Raw genomic sequence first — 22,061 nt, 5'->3', positions numbered from 1 at the left:
CACACTTGGACAGTCGGACACACAGACACACAGGGACTCGGACACTCGGACACGGACACACTCGGACACTCGGACACACACGGGCACACTCGGACACTCGGACACATGGACACATGGACACATAGACACACATGGAAACACGGACACACAGATACAGGGAACACGGACACACTCGGACACTCGAACACTCGAAGCACTCGAAACTCAGACACACACGGACACTCGGACACACTCGGGCACTCGGACACTAGGGCAAACTCAGACACACTCGGACACACAAACACTCGGACACACTCGGACACACGAACACTCGGACACAATCGGACACACTCGGACACTCGGACACTCGGACACTCGGACACTCGGACACTCGAACACTCGGACACACTCGGACACACTCACAGACACTCGGATACACGGACACATGGACACGGACACACTCGGACACACAGGGACTCAGACATTCGGACATTCGGACACAAGGACACGGACACACTCGGACACACAAACACTCGGACACACTCGGACACACTCGGACACATACACTCGGACACACTCGGACACTCGGACACACTCGGACACACGAACACTCAGACACACTCGGACACTAGGGCACACTCGGACACACGAACACTCGGACACACTCGGACACACGAACACTCGGACACACGAACACTCGGACACACGAACACTCGGACACACTCGGACACTAGGGCACACTTGGACACACGAACACTCGGACACACTCGGACACACGAACACTCGGACACACGAACACTCGGACACACGAACACTCGGACACATGAACACTCGGGAACACTCGGACACACTCGGACACACTCACAGACACTCGGATACACGGACACATGGACACGGACACACTCGGACACACAGGGACTCAGACATTCGGACATTCGGACACAAGGACACGGACACACTCGGACACTCGAACACTCGGACACATGGGCACTCGGACACTCGGACACAGACACACAGACACACACGGACATTCGGACACACACGGCCACAGGGACACTCGGACACAAACGGACACACTCGGACACACTCGGAGACACACGGAGACACTCGGAGACACAGGGACACTCGGACACTCGGCCACTCAGACACTCGGGCACATGGACACTCGGGCACATGGACACATGGACACACATGGAAACACGGACACACAGATACAGAGAACACGGACACACTCAGACACTCGCACACTCGGACACACTCGGACACACTCGGACACACTCGGACATTAGGGCACACTCGGACACATGAACACTCGGACACATGAACACTCGGACACACTCGTGCACACGAACACTCGGACACACTCGGACACACGAACACTCGGACACACTCGGACACATGGGCACACTCGGACACACTCGGACACACGAACACTCAGACACATTCGGACACTAGGGCATACTCGGACACACGAACACTCGGACACACTCGGACACACAAACACTCAGACACACAAACACTCGGACACACAAACACTCGGACACACAAACACTCGGACACACTCGGACACTAGGGCACACTCGGACACTAGGGCACACTCGGACACTAGGGCACACTCGGACACACTAGGACACACAAACACTCGGACATACTCGGACACTAGGGAACACTCGGACACTAGGGCACACTCGGACACACGAACACTCGGACACACTCGGACACACGAACACTCAGGCACACTCGGACACACGAACACTCGGGCACATGAACACTCGGACATACTCGGACACTAGGGAACACTCGGACACACACGAACACTCGGACACACACGAACACTCGGACACACACGAACACTCGGACACACGAACACTCGGACACACGAACACTCGGACACTAGGGCACACTCGGACACACGAACACTCGGACACACTCGGGCACTCGGACACACTCGGACACATACACTCGGACACTAGGGCACACTCGGACACACGAACACTCGGACACACTCGGACACTAGGGCACACTCGGACACACGAACATTCGGACACACTTGGACACACGAACACTCGGACACACTCGGACACTAGGGCACACTCGGACACTAGGGCACACTCGGACACACGAACACTCGGACACTAGGGCACACTCGGACACACGAACACTCGGACACACGAACACTCGGACACACGAACACTCGGACACACTCGGACACTAGGGCACACTCGGAGACACGAACACTCGGACACACTCGGACACTCGGACACACTCGGACACACGGACACACTCGGACAGACGAACACTCGGACACTGGGACACACTCGGACACACTCGGACAGACTCACAGACACGCGGACACATGGACTCTCGGACAAACAGAGACACTCGGATACACGGACACACGGACACACTTGGACAGTCGGACACACAGACACACAGGGACTCGGACACTCGGACACTCAGGCACATGGACACTCGGACACATGGACACATGGACACACATGGAAACACGGACGCACAGATACAGGGAACACGGACACACTCGGACACTCGAACACTCGAAACTCAGACACACTCGGACACTAGGGCACACGAACACACGAACACTCAGACACACTCGGACACTAGGGCACACTCGGACACACTCGGACACACGAACACACTCGGGCACTCGGACACACTCGGACACTAGGGCACACTCGGACACACTCGGACACACTCAGACACACGAACACTCGGACACACTCGGACACACTCGGACACACTCGGACACACTTGGACACACTCACAGACACTCGGACACATGGACTCTCGGACAAACAGAGACACACGGACACACACGGACACACTCGGACACACTTGGACAGTCGGACACACAGACACACAGGGACTCGGACACTCGGACACTCGGACGCGGACACACTCGGACACTCGGACGCACAGACACACAGACACACAGACACACAGACACACAGACACACATTCACACATTCACACATTCACACAGACACACAGACACACGGACACACGGACACACGGACACACGGACACACACGGCCACAGGGACAATCGGAGACACTCGGAGACACTCGGAGACACTCGGGGACACTCGGGGACACAGGGACATTCAGACACTCGGACACTCAGGCACATGGACAATCGGACACATGGACACATGGACACACATGGAAACACGGACACACAGATACAGGGAACACGGACACACTCGGACACACGAACAATCGAAACACTCGAAACTCAGACACACTCGGACACTAGGGCACACGGACACACGAACACTCAGACACACTCGGACACTCGGACACACTTGGACAGTCGGACAGTCAGACACACAGACACACAGGGACTCGGACATTCGGACATTCGGACACAAGGACACGGACACACTCGGACACTCCAACACTCGGACACATGGATACTCGGACACTCGGACACTCGGACACAGACACACAGACACACACGGACACTCGGAGACACTCAGACACTCAGACACTCAGACACTCAGACACTCAGACACTCAGATACATGGACACACATGGAAACACGGACACACTCGGACACACGGGCATTCGGACACACTCGGACACTGGGACACACGGGGACACACGGATACACGGGGACACTCGGACACAAACCCATGGACTCACGGACACACTCCGACACTTGGACACACGGACACTCGGACACTCGGACACTCGGACACATACGGGGACACACACGTACACACTCGGACACACGGGGACTCAGACACATGGACACGCGGAAACATAGGGACACAGATCCACGGACACACATGGACACATGAACACACACAGACACGCGGACACACATAGACAAACACGGACACATGGATACTCAGACACACACGGACACTCGGGGTCACACGGGCACTCGGGGGTCACTTGGGCACTCAGAGGCACTCTGAGACACAGGGACACGCAGGGACACAGCGACACTCGGACACAGCGACACTCGGACACAGCGACAGTCGGACACAGGGACACTCGGACACAGGGACACTTGGACACAGGGACACAGGTACACAGGGACACCCGGACACAGGGACACTCGGACACAGGGACACAGGGACACTCGGACACCGGGACACCCGGACACAGGGATACTCAGACACAGGGATACTCAGACACAGGGATACTCAGACACTCGGATACTCAGACACTCGGACACAGGGACACCCGGACACAGGGACACCCGGACACAGGGACACTCGGACACAGGGACACTCGGACACAGGGACACTCGGACACTCGGACACAGGGACACTCGGACACTCGGACACAGGGACACCCGGACACAGGGATACTCAGACACAGGGATACTCAGACACTCGGACACAGGGACACTCGGACACAGGGACACCCGGACACAGGGACACCCGGACACAGGGACACTCGGACACAGGGACACTCGGACACAGGGACACTCGGACACTCGGACACAGGGACACTCGGACACTCGGACACAGGGACACCCGGACACAGGGATACTCAGACACAGGGATACTCAGACACTCGGACACAGGGACACTCGGACACAGGGACACCCGGACACAGGGACACCCGGACACAGGGACACCCGGACACAGGGACACCCGGACACAGGGACACTCGGACACAGGGACACTCGGACACTCGGACACAGGGACACTCGGACACTCGGACACAGGGACACCCGGACACAGGGACACCCGGACACAGGGATACTCAGACACAGGGATACTCAGACACTCGGACACAGGGACACTCGGACACCCGGACACAGGGACACACGGACACCCGGACACAGGGACACTCGGACACTCGGACACAGGGACACTCGGACACAGGGACACTCGGACACAGGGACACTCATACAGGGAGACTCGGACAGAGGGACACTCATACAGGGAGACTCGGACAGAGGGACACTCGGACAGACGTACACACTGACACACGGACACACACAGACACGGACACACGGACACACACACAGACTCGGACAAACACGGACACACTCGGCACTCGGACACATGGACACACACGGACTCACTCGGACAGATGGACACTCAGACACGCGGACATACACGGATACACACGGGGACACAGACCCACGGACACATGGGGACATGGACACACACAGACACTCGGAGACACATGGACACACACGGACACTCGGACACACGGGGATACAGGGACACAGATTCACGGACCCACGGACACAGGGACACTCGGACACTTGGACACTTGGACACTCGGACACACGGACACACACGGAAACAGTGACACACTGACACACGGACACGGGGGGACATGGGGACACACACGGACACTCGGAGACACCCAGACATACACGGACACACTTGGACATACACGGGGCACATGGACACATGGGGTCACACAGGGACACGGTGACACACGGACACTGGGACACTCGGGGACACAGACACACACAAACACACGGACGCACGTGGACACGGATGCATGGGGACACACACAGACACACACGGACACATGGCCACACTTGGACACACAGACACATGGACACACACAGAAACACAGACACTCGGACACAAGGACACTTGGACATGGACAAACTCGGACACACTCGGACACACAGGGACACGGACACTCGGACACAGTCGAACACACGGGGACACACGGGGACACACAGTCACACGGACGCACGGGGACACACGGACGCACGGTAACATGGACGCACGGGGACACACATGGACACATGGACACACGGGGACATGGACACACTTGGACACATGGACACGCGGACACTCGGACACACTCAGACACTCGGACACAGGGACACACATGGACACTCGGACACACGGAAATACGGACACACTCTGACAGAGGGACACACGGACACACTCGTACACTCAGATACACGGACACACTCGGACACACGGACACACGGACACGGGGACATACGGACACAAAGGGAACACAGACACACTCGGACACTCGGTGACAGGGCGACACACGAGGGGACACTCAGACACACGGCTACTTGGACACGGGGACACACGGGGACACACAGTCACACGGACGCACGGGGACACACGGACGCACGGTAACATGGACGCACGGGGACACACATGGACACATGGACACACGGGGACATGGACACACTTGGACACATGGACACGCGGACACTCGGACACACTCAGACACTCGGACACAGGGACACACATGGACACTCGGACACACGGAAATACGGACACACTCTGACAGAGGGACACACGGACACACTCGTACACTCAGATACACGGACACACTCGGACACACGGACACACGGACACGGGGACATACGGACACAAAGGGAACACAGACACACTCGGACACTCGGTGACAGGGCGACACACGAGGGGACACTCAGACACACGGCTACTTGGACACGGGGACACATGGACACACACAGAAACACGGACACACTCGTACACACAGACACACACGGACACACATGGACACATGGGGACACGGGCACACGGGTGGACACACGGGGATACGGACACACTTGAAAACACAGACACAGGGACACACGGGGACACGGGAACACACGGGGACACGGGAACACACGGGGACACGGGAACACAGCCCCATGGACACACGGAAACAGGGACACACGGGGAAACAGACACACGTGGACACACGGGGACATGGGGACACAAACACAAACACACAGGGACACACACGAACACAAGGACACACATGGACACTCGGACACACGGGGACACGGATGCACACGGGGACACGGACACACACGGACACTCGGACACATGGACACTCAGAAACACGGAGATGCACGGACTCTTGGGGACACAGGGACACGGACACACACGGAAACACGGACACTCGGACACTTGGAAACACTCGGTCACGGGGGGACACGGGGACACACGGGGACATTCGGACACTCGGCCACATGGGGACATGGACACACGAGGACACATACGGACACACGGACACACAGGGACACTCCCAGGCTTTTAATATTCCGAGCGGTACGTTTTTAAAACAAAAATTAATTGTAGATAATTCATCGTCTTCACTCTGGGCTTCAGATGGTTACTTTGTGTGTTGGAAGAAGACAATCATGTGTAAAGGCAGGGAGTGGTGTGTGCAGTCTGACAGCACTTTGTAATCATGACAGTGAGGTTTACCAGCTCATGCCTGACGAATAACTAACTGAAAACCTTTGCTGGCTGCTTTACAAAAATGATGCTGCATGGCTGGTTGGCCCTAATTTCCATTCTCGTGGGTGCGAAAGGGAGGTCGCTATGAACCCTGCCTTACTCTTGCCCCACTCGCAATGCTGAGCAGGTGGTAGAGTTTAATAGACTTCATTTTGTTGTTGACACTGTGTCAAGGATTGTACCGGGCTGTTACAAACCCTACACTTCTCATATATTCAATGGAGAGTTTTATTCAGTTGACATTGTGTTCTTCATATTCCTCCCCCACTGTGAGCATCATAGTTGGTGTGAACTTTATTTTGATATCCATTTGCAGTTGGGTTGTGTCAATGAATATATTGTGTGCGTTAAATGTTTAATATTTACCGCCAGATGTAGTCAAGTGAATGGGGTGTAATCTTCTTGCTCAGTGTTTGTATTCAAATAAAACAGCAAAATTAATTACCAGAGTTGTAAATATATAGTGGTAATATTCGGTCATCATCCCCATAGACATAGCCTAAAAAGAAGAGAAAAGGTGGTTATAATATTGGTAGCTCTGTAATTGTGCCATGTCAATCCAGATTCCATGTCCCGCGTCTTCCCCTCTCCTTTTCCCACTCCTCTCCTGAAGGTGGTGAGCTGTAAAGGGACCAGCTTTACAGGCCAAGTGGCCATTCTGTATGAACCCAGGCAAGGAGTGTGGGCAGACTATTGAACCGTGGGAGTATCACAGCCAAGTTCAATCCTGCCCTCACCAGAGATCCATGCTCGCACATGTCACTGGGAAATGACCAGGAGTTCAAACCCAGGCTGATCTTTCCTTTTCCGAGCACAACGACACTGGGACCAATTGCTGTGTTCTCGCCGCCTCAGTTCAGATCAGCTAACTCAACATGCACCAGGAATTAAACACTGGATCTTTACAGCACAGAAAGAGGCAGCTCAGCCCACTGAAACCATTCCGTGTCAGCTCTTCAACAGCAGCTCTGCTCTCTAATCCGATTTCCAGGCATTCTCTTCCTTTTCAAATACTCCCTTTCCAATTCCCTTTTAACATTTGTTAGGGTCTCTGCCTCAATGGCCACTTGTGTTAAGACATTCCGGCCTGGAGTTTCTGCGAGGTTGCCCTACTAGCAAGGTCGGCTTCCAGCAGGTGTTTTTTAAACTAGTGCAAAAGACCACGGAACTTTAAGTACAAATTGCTTTCAGCGCAACTTGAGTTTCCACGTTGAGAGGCGATCTTATTGAAATGTATAAGATTCTGAGGGGACTTGACAGGGTGGATGCAGAGAGAATGGGCTCAGTTTTCCCCAGTGATTTGTGCCGTTTTTTTGGAGCAGGCTGCTTTTTCTGGCCTAACTTTAAAATCCGCAGTTTTCCCAATCAATTTGCACCAGCGTAACTCATTTAGTTATGGGTTTTTTTAGGTAAGTTTTTTTTTCATCCAAGAGGGGGCATAACCAGCCACCTACGCCAGTTCTGGCCATTTAGTGAACTTTGGCCAGGTGATAGTTACTCCATTTCTGCTTAGGTCTGCTTAGTCTCCAGAAAACCCTTGCGGAGAGTTAAAGAAATCGGCGCAGGTAAGTAAATCGGAGGCCATTCGGCCTGGGCTAGGGGTGGGAAGCGGAGCGGGCCTGGACCGACACTCACACCCACAGCGGATCGGAAAGGCACCTCACTCGGGGACCGGGGAGGGTCGGAGACAGCCGATCTGAAGGCTTGGTGTCCGTAGAGGGGGAGTGGGAGGGATTGAGAGGTCACAAGATTCAAGGGGGGGGTCGGTGGGGAGAGAGGAGAGGACTCTACTGCACATGCACGGCCATTTCAGCGACGTCAAGAACGTGAGTTTTTTCCCCCGCGCATGCGCAGAAGGCCCGGCTGCATTTTTTCATGCCAATCGCTGGCTCCACCACCCGAGGTGACTGGCCAGTCTGCGCGAGTCCGGATTACAGCAGAAATATCGGGGAAAGTTTGGACATGTTTTTCTGGTGCATTTCTGGACCTAAATAAGCAGCACAGCTCTGGCAATATGCCAGAAAATGGGCTTGGGGAAAACTGAGCCCAATGTTTCCCCTCGTGGGGGAATCTAGAAGTAGGGGGCATAGTTTCAGAATAAGGGCTCGGCCATTTAAAACGGAGATGAGGAGGAATTTCTTCTCTCAAAGGTCGTAAATCTTTGGAATTTGCTATCCCTGAGAGCTGTGGAGGCTGGTCATTGAATATCTTTAAGGTGGAGATAGACAGAATTTTCAACGATAAGGGAGTCCAGGGTTATGGGGAGCGGGCAGGGAAATGGACCTGATGCCAAGATCAGATCAGCCATCATCTTATTGAGTGGCGGAGCAGGCTCGAGTGGCCAACTGGCCTACTCCTGCTCCTATTTCTTGTGTTCTTATTATGGAATCTTTTGCGCTAGTTTAAAAAACTTCACGCTGGCCCACAACTGGCCACGCCCCCAGGGTGAATTAATCACCATTGGGAGTTTCCAAAAATTGCGCTCGTTTGCAGACCTTCGAGGAGGCTCTAAAAACTAAGATTTTTGTTTTAGGCACAAGGACACGAATAGGCAGCTATTAAAAGCTTTAGAATATCATTTTATTAATTTACTGAGAAGTTGACTACTGTATCCCAATATAACTAGAAAATGGTTCTGTATAGTTTTTTAAAAGTAATTTTCAGTGATTTAAAATCGGGTTACTCACATGTGGTGGACTAGACAATCCGATTAAAATGCTTATTTTTTGTGATAAACCCAAATACAACTGTATTAATCAAACTGCACCAAGTTGCCACACCGAAATATATTTTTTAAGCCAATAATTTTATTTAAAAAATTAAGTTCTAAAACGCTGCCCGATTGCGCTGGTTCATGGCAGACTTTACGTTTGGCGATATGCAAATGGTTTTGAGCGAAAGCTCGAGGACAAAACGACGCTTCTCAAAACTAGCGCAATTGATTGCGCCCAAAGCAGAAACTCTACCTCGGTGTTCTGATAACCATCGGCGGGAAAAGAATCTTCTAACTTTTCATATTAATCCTAATTCTGAACATTCTGCGCTTAATTCTGGTTCAGTCTTGTTCAGAGAAATAATAAACAAACTGCTGCCATCTATTCACAGCAACAAAAAAATGCGGGGGCTGTATGAACAACAGTATTGTAATGAAAGAATTTAAGGAGTTTAATTCCTTCTTAAATCATCAGTGACTGAAATTATGCATTAACAAGTTGGGGAAGATTTTCTTAATTGGTGCTGGCATTAAACTGGCGCGCAGACCGGCCGCGCTGATTTTCCTTTCAATGATTTAACGCTCAGACAGCTCTTTGATAATCCATCCCGTTGTTTCAACCATTGACTTAATAGCAGTGCGCTGCAGAGATTGCAAAGTTCTGCAGCTCCAAGTAGTAAACTACGTGCCAAGAGTGGAAAACATGCAGCCTTTTCTCAGACACCAGAAAGAATCGGGCTGAAAGGGCTCTGAACACACAGAATGCGACCAAGAACGGAAAAAGTAAACACAATTGTGAAAGGCCAACATGATGCAAATAAAGTATTAAATAAACATCCAAGGATGTGAATCCGCCGCCGGTTTTGTTGACAGGGGTCTTTAGCATTCAAGCGTATTGTACCCTGTCAGTGTGTCAAAATGAACAAGGGCACAAAGCCGCAATGACAACAAATGGAACTCACTTGTTTCAGGATCTGAGCAGCCATTGTGTAGCTGCAGTCGAATATAATACGGAACTCCCTGCCTCGCTTCATCTCCTTTAAGAGAGGCCTCGCATCAGTCGAGTCGATTGGAAGTTGACGAATCTTTAGCCGGATATTGTACCTGGAGGGAGCTGTTATCAGCTCCTGCAGGCGTATGAGACCTTCAATGATAAAGCAGAAAAGCTATTTCTGATGTGCAGTATGTCCTGTCAAACCAAGAACACAATTAATCTGTCCTCCCCTCTTCCTCCACCCCTCCTTCCAATTTATCTCCTTTTGCAACAGTACGGGGGTCAACTGAATCATGTGAAAAAAGAAATGAAAGACGTGGATTTATATAGCGCCTTTCATGACCACTGGATGTCTCAAAGCACTTTACAGTCAATGAAGTACTTGTGGAGTGTAGTCACTGTTGTAATGTGGGAAACGCGGCAGCCAATTTACTCACAAGCAAGCTCCCACAAACAGCAATGTGATAATGATCAGATAATCTGTTTTTGTTATGTTGATTGAGGGATAAATATTGGCCAGGGCACTGTGGATAACTCCCCTGTTGTTCTTCGAAATAATGAATCTCAAACTGCAACCCAGCGATAAAAGCCAGATGACAAAATTCAATTATTTTACATTTCATTAAATTAAAAAGAATCAGTTATTTAATGCTGTTTTATTTTAAAAATTTTCCCAATTTCCTCGGTGTTTACAAAAGCCAATGATCTTTTATCTGTAGTTTTGGAATGAAAAGTCTGGCCATTTAGGGAATTGTATACATACTCCTAGATCCAGTGTACAAATCACTTCCTTGCTTGAAACTGCTTTTCCAGCATATGCAATGGTGCAGTGCACTGGGAGACTCTACATGAGGTGGTGGAGCAGATGCCCTGCATATTTCCACATGGAAATTTCCAAATCCCAGCCTGCCTGCTGTGCAAGTGGTGGTCAACACCAGTCCACAAGGAAGGAGCATTCCTCTGGGCCACGTGTCTGGACAACAACTGGCAGTGCATTTCTTCAACCATTGAGAAATGCCAATTGCAGACACAAGACCACACTTCTAGCTACGCTAGAGCACCCATGTCCTGTACATGGACACAAGGAAGGGATTTCCACAGCTGCTCATTTCTATCAGCTTTATGAATGATTAAAAGGCCTGGCCATAATCTACAGAATTCTCAAATCAAATCTGCCATCTCCAAAAACCACAATATGTGCACTGGACATTATTATGAGTTTGGGCAATAAGAGGCTGTAGGCGGTGATTGGGAGAGTGAGAAGGCACACAAGGGAAAGAGACAGAGAAGTTAAAGACAAAGAGGAAGTAAGAGATGAGTGCGTAAAACCTGTCACAAGAGGATTATTTTATTTTTAGTAAAACACTAACTCAGAGCAGGGTCAGCCTTCTGAACATTTGTTTGGTTTAACAGCTTCCTTAAAGTATTAAAGTTTTTGAAAAAAAATCATAATGCACTTTTCAAATTCTCGAGACTGGTATCTTGCTTCTGGTTATATTTCCCTTAATTTCAGGGGAGATTGCCTGTTCTGTGCTGATACAAGAAATCAAATTAAATATGAAAAGTGCTCCCTGCCATTGGAGTATGGGGAGGAAGTTGTTCGGAATGAATTCTGACACTCTGCAAAAGTCGTGACAAAGGTCAACAAATAGACCGTGCTCTTGGCAAGTTGCCAGATTTCATTCTGTTCGGGTTTTGCCTGTTTCTATAAAGTTTTACATTCTGTGGCCTTTGCCTCTGCGGTGGGGAACAGCCATGGACTTAATGGGTCTCCATTTGCCGCAGCACTACAGGGTGGGCACAGGATAGTTCAGTTACAGTAGCCATTATGGGACAGAATGCGAGGCAGCCCCAGAATACATGGGATATAAAAACTACACTCTCGGAGTTTCAAAAAGTCAGACTGATGCCAGTGGGCGAACAATCAGACCAGTTATGTTCTGGAATGTTTGACATTCTGATTTTGGTAAACCTTATTTAGTGAAAATAAGATAAATCAGAATCTTTTCCCCAAAATGAAAAATTTTCACTGAGTATAATGAGAGTGGCTCAATACATTTGAGGAGTCCATATGTGGTATTTGGTAGATTCCCACTCAAATGTCCTCCCCTGATTGCTGCACTGTACCATCAGTGGAGAAGCAGAGCTTGAGCAGCTTTTATAAAACTTGTCCAAAGGGGTTGGAGAGGAATTTTCCAGATTTCTTTTCCCTAATTGGCCTTGGGTCTTTATCTGTTGTTTTACTTCTCGTGGAGATTACATGGCTGCTAGTGGATAAGGGGATGTCTAATCCGGATGCTTCACACATCATGACCGTGTGAGAAAGGTTTGATGGTTTTTTCCTGCCTGTCATTATCGTAAGTTCACAGGTACCATTGACCAACTTTGGTTGGGAAGTACGAGCAGGCCAGCTGCTGGCTCCTGCCTGGGAATGATGTATGTTGAGGGAGAGCCTGTGACGGCGACAAAAATCTTGGCGAAACACGCTAAGAACAAGGGAAAAAAACAACTTAGAGAAGCCCCTTCAAATGCAGGCACTGCCCATCGAACTTTCCTGGCACTCCTACCTACTCTTACAGAGCTTTCTTTACCCATACAACAATTTGCATTGATATACTTCCTTTAATACAATAAGGGATCTGCATCACCAAAGCCAAACCGATGCCAAGTGGTAGTGTAAGGCTTAGGAGGAATAACCAAATGCATATTAAAACATAGGTTTTGAGGAGACTTTGAGATGAAGTTGTAGGTGAAAAAGTTTACTGATGGAGAGTTCCAGAAAGCAGGGCACAGACAGTTGAAGGCTCTTCCACCAATGGTGTGGGGAGAGAGGCAGGGAAGCAGGGTGGCTGTGGGGTGTGGGGGTCAGAGGTCGGGATGCACAGGAGGCAAGAATCAGACCCAATATCATGGGCAAGGATACAAGGCTCAAGTAGATTTTACAGATAAATTGGGCTTAAATCCATGGGAGGATTTATAAATCAGGATTTTGATTTGAATGTAGCAGGGACAGGAGAAATGTGGGAAGATGGAGGAGAGGCAATATAATTTTAAAGGGGGTGCAGAATCAGAGAGACCTGGGGCTGTACCTACACAAATCTTTGAATGTGGCAGGGCATGTTAAGAAGGCTATTAAAAAGGCATACAGGATCTTTGGCTTTATAAATAGAGGCATAGAGTACAAAAGCAATAAAGTTATGCTAAATCTTTATAAAACACTGGTTAGGTCACAGTTGGAGTATTGTGAACAATTCTGGGGGTACTCCACTTTAGGAAGGTTGTCAAGGTCTTAGAGAGGGCACAGAGGAGATTTACTAGAATGGTACCCGGGATGAAAGACTTCAGATACATAGAAACATAGAAAATAGGTGCAGGAGCAGGCCATTCGGCCCTTTGAGCCTGCACCACCATTCAATATGATCATGGCTGATCATGCAACTTCAGTACCCAGCTCCTGCCTTCGCTCCATACCCTCTGCTCCCTTTAGCTGTAAGAGCTACATCCAACTCCCTTTTGAATATATCCAACGAAATGGACTCAACAACTTTTTCACCCAGAGAATTGTGAACCTCTGGAATTCTCTACCAATTCTCTGGGTGAAAAAGTTTCTCCTCATCTCGGTCCAAGATGGCTTACCCGAATCTTTAGACTGTGACCTCAACATCGGGAACATTGTTCCTGCATCGAATCTGTCCAATCCTGTCAGAATTTTATATGCTTCTATGAGATCCCCTCTCATTCTTCTAAATTCCAGTGAATATAAGCCTAGTCGATCCAGTCTTTCTTCATATGTCATAGAAACATAGAAACATAGAAAATAGGTGCAGGAGTAGGCCATTCGGCCCTTCTAGCCTGCACCGCCATTCAATGAGTTCATGGCTGAACATGCAACTTCAGTACCCCATTCCTGCTTTCTCGCCATACCCCTTGATCCCCCTAGTAGTAAGGACTACATCTAACTCCTTTTTGAATATATTTAGTGAATTGGCCTCAACAACTTTCTATGGTAGAGAATTCCACAGGTTCACCACTCTCTGAGTGAAGAAGTTTCTCCTCATCTCGGTCCTAAATGGCTTACCCCTTATCCTTAGACTGTGTCCCCTGGTTCTCGACTTCCCCAACATTGGGAACATTCTTCCTGCATCTAACCTGCCTGAACCCATCGGAATTTTAAACGTTTCTATGAGGTCCCCTCTCATTCTTCTGAACTCCAGTGAATACAAGCCCAGTTGATCCAGTCTTTCTTGATAGGTCAGTCCCGCCATCCCGGGAATCAGCCTGGTGAACCTTCGCTGCACTCCCTCAATAGCAAGAATGTCCTTCCTCAAGTTAGGAGACCAAAACTGTACACAATACTCCAGGTGTGGCCTCACCAAGGCCCTGTACAACTGTAGCAACACTTCCCTGCCCCTGTACTCAAATCCCCTCGCTATGAAGGCCAACATGCCATTTGCTTTCTTAACCGCCTGCTGTACCTGCATGCCAACCTTCAATGACTGATGTAACATGAGACCCAGGTCTCGTTGCATCTCTCCTTTTCCTAATCTGTCACCATTCAGATAATAGTCTGTCTCTCTGTTTTTACCACCAAAGTGGATAACCTCACATTTATTCACATTATACTTCATCTGCCATGCATTTGCCCACTCACCTAACCTATCCAAGTCACTCTGCAGCCTCATAGCATCCTCCGCGCAGCTCCCACTGCCACCCAACTTAATGTCAGTCCTGCCATCCCAGGAACCAGTCTGGTGAACCTTTGCTGCACTTCCTCAATAGCAAGAATGTCCTTCCTCAGACTAGGAGGCCAAAACTGCACACAATATTCAAGGTGTGGTCTAACCAAGGCCCTGTACAACTGCAGTAAGACCTCCCTGCTCCTATACTCAAATCCTCTCGCTATGAAGGCCAACATGCCATTTGCTTTCTTTACTGCCTACTGTACCTGCATGCCTACTTTCAATGACTGATGTACCATGACACCCAGAATTCGTTGCACCTCCCCTTTTACTAATCTGTCACCATTCAGATAATAATCTTCCTTCCTGTTTTTGCCACTAAAGTGGATAACCTCACAGTTATCCACATTATACTGCATCTGCCATGCATTTGCCCATTCACCTAACCTGTCAAAGTCACCCTGCAGCCTCTTAGCATCCTTCTCACAGCTTACACTGTCACCCAGCTTAGTGTCATCTGCAAACTTGGAGATATTACATTCAATTCCTCCGTCTAAATCATTAATATATATTGTAAATAGCTGGGATCATAGCACCTTGCGGTACCCCACTAGTCACTGCCTGCCATTCTGAAAAGGACCCGTTTATGCCCACTCTTTGTTCCTGTCTGCCAACTAGTTCTTTATCCACATCAAAACATTACCCCCCAGTACATCAGTCATTGAAGGTTGGCATGCAGGTACAGCAGGCGGTTAAGAAAGCAAATGGCATGTTGGCCTTCATAGCGAGGGGATTTGAGTACAAGGGCAGGGAGGTGTTGCTACAATTGTACAGGGCCTTGGTGAGGCCACACCTGGAGTATTGTGTACAGTTTTGGTCTCCTAACCTGAGGAAGGACATTCTTGCTATTGAGGGAGTGCAGCGAAGGTTCACCAGACTGATTCCCGGGATGGCGGGACTGACCTATCAAGAAAGACTGGATCAACTGGGCTTGTATTCACTGGAGTTCAGAAGAATGAGAGGGGACCTCATAGAAACGTTTAAAATTCTGACGGGGTTAGACAGGTTAGATGCAGGAAGAATGTTCCCAATGTTGGGGAAGTCCAGAACCAGGGGACACAGTCTAAGGATAAGGGGGAAGCCATTTAGGACCGAGATGAGGAGGAATTTCTTCACCCAGAGAGTGGTGAACCTGTGGAATTCTCTACCACAGAAAGTTGTTGAGGCCAATTCACTAAATATATTCAAAAAGGAGTTAGATGAAGTCCTTACTACTAGGGGAATCAAGGGGTATGGTGAGAAAGCAGGAATGGGGTACTGAAGTTGCATGTTCAGCCATGAACTCATTGAATAGCGGTGCAGGCTAGAAGGGCCGAATGGCCTACTCCTGCACCTATTTTCTATGTTTCTATGTTTCTATGTACCATGTGCCTTAATTTTGCGCACTAATCTCTTGTGTAGGACTTTGTCAAAAGTCTTTTGAAAGTCCAAATACACCACATCCACTGGTTCTCCCTTATCCACTTTACTAGTTACATCCTCAAAAAATTCTAGATTTGTCAAGCATGATTTCTCGTTCATAAATCCATGCTGACTTGGACCGATCCTGTCACTGCTTTCCAAATGCGCTGCTATTACATCTTTAATAATTGATTCCAGCATTTTCCCCACTACCGATGTCAGGCTGACCGATCTATAATTCCCTGTTTTCTCTCTCCCTCCTTTTTTAAAAAATGGATTTATAGTAGCTACCCTCCAATCCATCGGAACTGATCCAGAATCCATGGAATGTTGGAAAATGACCACCAATGCATCTACTATTTCTCGGAGCACTTCCATAAGTCCTCTGGGATGCAGACTATCCGGCCCTGGGGATTTATTGGCCTTCAATCCCATCAATTTCCCAAACACCAATTCCTGACTAATAAGGATTTCCCTCAGTTCCTCCTTCTTGCTAGACCCTCAGTCCCCTCGTATTTTCGGGAGGTTATTCGTGTCTTCCTTAGTGAAGACAGAACCAAAGAATTTGTTCAATTGGTCTGCCAGTTCGTTGTTGCCCATTATGAATTCACCTGATTCTGACTGCAAGGGACCTACATTAGTCTTCACTAATCTTTTTCTCTTCACATATCTATAGAAGCTTTTGCAGTCAGCTTTTATGTTCCCTGCAAGCTTACTCTCATAATCTATTTTCCTGCTCCTAATTAAACCCTTTGTCCTCCTCCGCTGAATTCTAAATGACTTCCAGTCCTCAGGTTTGCTGCTTTTTCTCACCAATTTATATGCCTCTTCCTTGGATTTAACACGATCCCTAATTTCCCTTGTTAGCCACGGTCGAGCCATCTTCCCCGTTTAATTTTTATGCTAGACAGGGATGTACAATTGTTGAAGTTCATCCATGTGATCTTTAAATGTCTGTCATTGCCTATCCATCATCAACTCTTTAAGTATCATTTGCCAGTCTATCCTAGCCAATTCAGGTCTCATACCATCGAAGTTACCTTTCTTTAAGTTCAGGACTCTAGTCTCTGAATTAACTGTGTCACTTTCCATCTTAATGAAGAGTTCTGCCATATTATGGTCACTCTTCTCCAAGGGGTCTCGCACAACAAGATTGCTAATTAATCCTCTCTCATTGCACAAGACCCAGTCGAGGATGGCCTGCTCTTTAGTTGGTTCCTTGACATATTGGTCTAGAGTCCCTTATACACTCCAGGAAATCCTCCCCCACAGTATTGCTACCAGTTTGGTTAGCCCAATCTATATTTTGATTAAAGTCACCCATGATAACTGCTGTACCTTTATTGCATACCTAATTTCCTGTTTCACGCCATCCCTTACCTCACTCTACTGTTTGGTGTTCTGTACACAATTCCCACTAACGTTTTCTGCCCTATGATGTTTCGCAGCTCTCCCCATATAGATTCCACATCATCCAAGCTAATGTCCTTCCTTACTATTGGGTTAATCTCCTCTTTAACCAGTAATGCTACCCCACCTCCTTTTCCTTTCTGTCTATCCTTCCTGAATAACATCCCTGGATGTTGAGTTCCCAGCCTTGGTTACCCTGGAGCCATGTCTCCGTAATCCCAATTAAATCTTATCCGTTAATAGCTATCTGCGCAGTTAATTCATCCATCTTATTACGAATGCTCCTCACATTGAGACTTAGAGTCTTCAGGATTTTTTTTTAAACAGTCTTTGTCCTTTTAGAATTATGTTGTAATGTGGCCCTTTTTGATTTTTGCCCTTGATTTCTCTGTCCTCCACTCTTACTTTTCTCCTTCCTACCTTTCGCTTCTGCCCCCTTTTTACATCCCTCTGCCTCCCTGCATAGATTCCCATCCCCCTGCCATATTAGTTTAAAGCCTCCCCAACAGCACTAGCAAACACTCCACCTAGGACATCGGTTCCAGTCCTGCCCTGGTACAGACCGTCCGGTTTGTACTGGTCCCACCTTCCCCAGAACCGGTTCCAATATCCCAGGAATTTGAATCCCTCCCCCTTGCACGATTCCTCAAGCCACGTATTCATCTGAACTATCCTGCTATTCCTACTCTGACTAGTACATGGTACTGGTCGCAATCCTGAGATTACTACCTTTGAGGTCCTACTTTTTAATTTAACTCCTAGCTCCCTAAATTCAGCTTGTAGGATCTCATCCCATTTTTTACCTATATAGTTGGTACCTTTATTTACCACGACAGCTGACTGTTCACCCTCCCCTTCCAGAATGCCCTGCAGCCGCTCCAAGACATCCTTGACCCTTAAGTCAAGAGACTAGAGAAATTTGGGTTGTTCTCCTTAGAGTGAAGAAAATTAAGAGATTTGATAGAGGTGTTCAAAATCATGATGAGTTTGACAAGCTAAATAAGGATGAATTGTTTCCAATGGCAAAAGGGTCAGTAACCAGGGGACACAAATTTAAGGTGATTGGCAAAAGAAACAGAGGCAAAATGAGGGGAAAAAATAGGCAGCAAGCTGTTATGATCTGAAATGCACTGCAGATTATTTGATTTGACAGGAACTTTCAAAAGGGAGTAGATACTTGAAGGGGGGAAATGTGCAGGGAAAGAGCTGATGAGTGGGAATAATTGGATTGCTCTTTCAAAGAGCCAGCACAGGCATGATGGGCCGAATGGCCTCCTTCTGTGCTGTGTCATTTTATGATTGTATTCTATGAATTACTTCCTCTCTCCATCTCATACACACACCCCTCCACTCATCAACACAGCTCTTGACTTACCAGTGCTATCATCATAAACTACGGTTGCTGTTCTCCATTTCAGAAACTGCACAAGGTCCAGAATAGCATGGCTGAGAGAAGAATAGTCAGGATAAAAGTTGGTGTAGAAAGAATCCCTGTTGTCCATGGGATGGTGTTTCCATCGGATTTGGATGTGAGGGACTTCCAGTGCGTTGCAGATCGATTGAACGGCATTGGAGGAGGAGCTGTGAGAAGGCCCAAATATTGCAACCACTCCTAATGAAAGCTGATCGCAGGCTGAATGAAAGAGAATCAGAACTATGAACAGTGACAAGCTGCTGAGAGAGTGACATTGCCAATAAATCTTTTACAATATCAGTTACAAACAACTCATTAACATCTGACTACTGTTGACTGTACAATTGAGGGAATTAACTATGGATTATGTAATGACCGTTTGAGGGGAGATAAGTTAATGTGCAGTTTGTTTATTTATATTAAAATAAATGCAGTCAATTTTCTCCACGGTCTCTTGAAGCTGTTGGCTCACTCCCACAAATAAACATTCTTCATGAGTGCGTGTTGGCAAGCTGAGCCTAGTTTTACCTTCATCTGACTTTGTAAATGGATTATGAAGATCACTTCTGGTTAGTATTTCTCATGAACCTGTCTCATTCACAGATTAACTTGAGTAGAAAGTAGAATTAGGTCCATTCCCGGTCATATCTTAATATCCCCCAGGCTGAAACTAAAATTTGCTAAATCAGACTTCAAATTGTTTAATAATCCAGCTGTGTAAGTGTTAGTTCTGGGAGGATGAATCTCATTCGTTATGGTCGTGCTTTAAACTGAATGTTTTTCTTTGGCTATTTTGGGGGGACTTTACTTAAACTACAGATGGGAGTCCACAGCTTCATTATATTTAATCGCACAACCAATCACAAGACTGATCTCTCATGGAAAGCTTCCTTCCTCTCAAAATAAGTTACTCCGTGATCACGTATGGGGCTGGATGGTGGCAAGGTGTGACACACCCGCCATTCCGCAAATCTTTTCCTTTGATCTCAAACTCACTTGCTTTTTTGGCTGGGTGGTATTAACTCTGTCATATATTCTCCATTTTATTCCCCTCTGGTTTCCTCGGGTTACACGTTCCTGTTAATATGGTTCTCAATTGGCCAAAATGAGGCACTTGGCAGCAGTTCAAGGATGACTTCCCTCCTCCTGCACTAGAGGGGAGACCACTTGAAACAAAGATATTGGGGGAGAAATTGCCCTTGAAAAAGGCCCGTTAGTGCCTCTAAGGGACGGTAATGGGGAGGTAAGACCTTTCCAACCAGGGGTAGGCAGTGGGACCAGCCCATCTGCAATTGCCCCCGGGTCAGCACCCCCTCTTGGGTGCAGGGCCACTGGCCCACTCGAACCACTCCCTGGTGGCCCACTGGGCTCCATGGAGGCCTCACTAGGCCTCGCAGTGTCGCGTTGTGACGCGTCTGTGCGATGTGGAAAGTCGGCATTGCACTGACGTCATCATTGCTCTACTCCCGACCCGATCCCGCCCCAATACCACCTCCAACAACGCTCCAAAGGGCTGAGAGGCAGTGTCAGAGTTAAAGAGCTGAATTTTCCAGCTCTTCCCTCCGACTCCCGCTGGGCATTAAATTTCCAGCTAATTCGAAGTGCCCTCCCCAATTTCTTGCTGAGGGCAATTTCAGCCCCATTGAATTCAAAAGGGCTTGGCATTGAACCTACATCTTGTCACCCTGTGTAACCATGCATTGGTGTCCCTATGTACCACCGCTCCGGCTAGTTTTGGACCATTTTCCATGTTGCCAGTGGCTGTGAGTGGGATTGATAACTATTGCACCTCATTGATGCACAATGATATTCATGTTGAAGGATTAACTGAGCTTTGACCAAGCAGGCATGGGTAGCTGATAACTGGACGACTTTCTATCACCAGCATATATTATATGCAGGGTAATAGAGCAGCTGAAATGAAAAGCTTGAACAATTTGATCAGTGTCATCCAAACTAAGGAAGCAAAAAAAGTTAGTCTTGCTGTCCTTGTTCCAAAGGATCACTCCTTGTAAAGACTTCATTTCAAGACAGGATCTCCTCCAATTCTCCCCTATAGTTGAATAGCCTGCTAACACTGAGTATCTAGGCTGTGCACATGCAACTTGCCCATGGAACTATACCCAAATACAAGTCAAGACCTTTAGACAACGAGAGGAGGAAATTATTGGGGGATGGGGCAAATT

At 48.4% G+C, this 22,061-nt stretch overlaps 1 protein-coding gene across 1 annotated transcript in view; it reads right to left on the bottom strand.

Annotated features, from left to right (window-relative positions):
• Window positions 1–22,061, bottom strand: part of grik3 (glutamate ionotropic receptor kainate type subunit 3) — a 609,594-nt gene that overhangs the window by 382,890 nt on the left and 204,643 nt on the right. Inside the window, exons 3-5 of the mRNA XM_070899209.1 lie at window positions 19,837–20,094; window positions 10,880–11,061; window positions 7,650–7,703 (exon numbers count right to left, since the gene is read on the bottom strand). Of these exons, the coding sequence (XP_070755310.1) occupies window positions 7,650–7,703; window positions 10,880–11,061; window positions 19,837–20,094 (494 nt within the window). The remainder of the gene's footprint in view (window positions 1–7,649; window positions 7,704–10,879; window positions 11,062–19,836; window positions 20,095–22,061) is intronic.

The sequence above is a fragment of the Pristiophorus japonicus genome, chromosome 14 (assembly GCF_044704955.1).
Source record: "Pristiophorus japonicus isolate sPriJap1 chromosome 14, sPriJap1.hap1, whole genome shotgun sequence".
Taxonomy (NCBI): Eukaryota; Metazoa; Chordata; class Chondrichthyes; family Pristiophoridae; genus Pristiophorus; species Pristiophorus japonicus.
The sequence above is the reverse complement of the archived record's forward strand: the minus strand, read 5'-3'. Positions and strand labels throughout refer to the sequence as shown.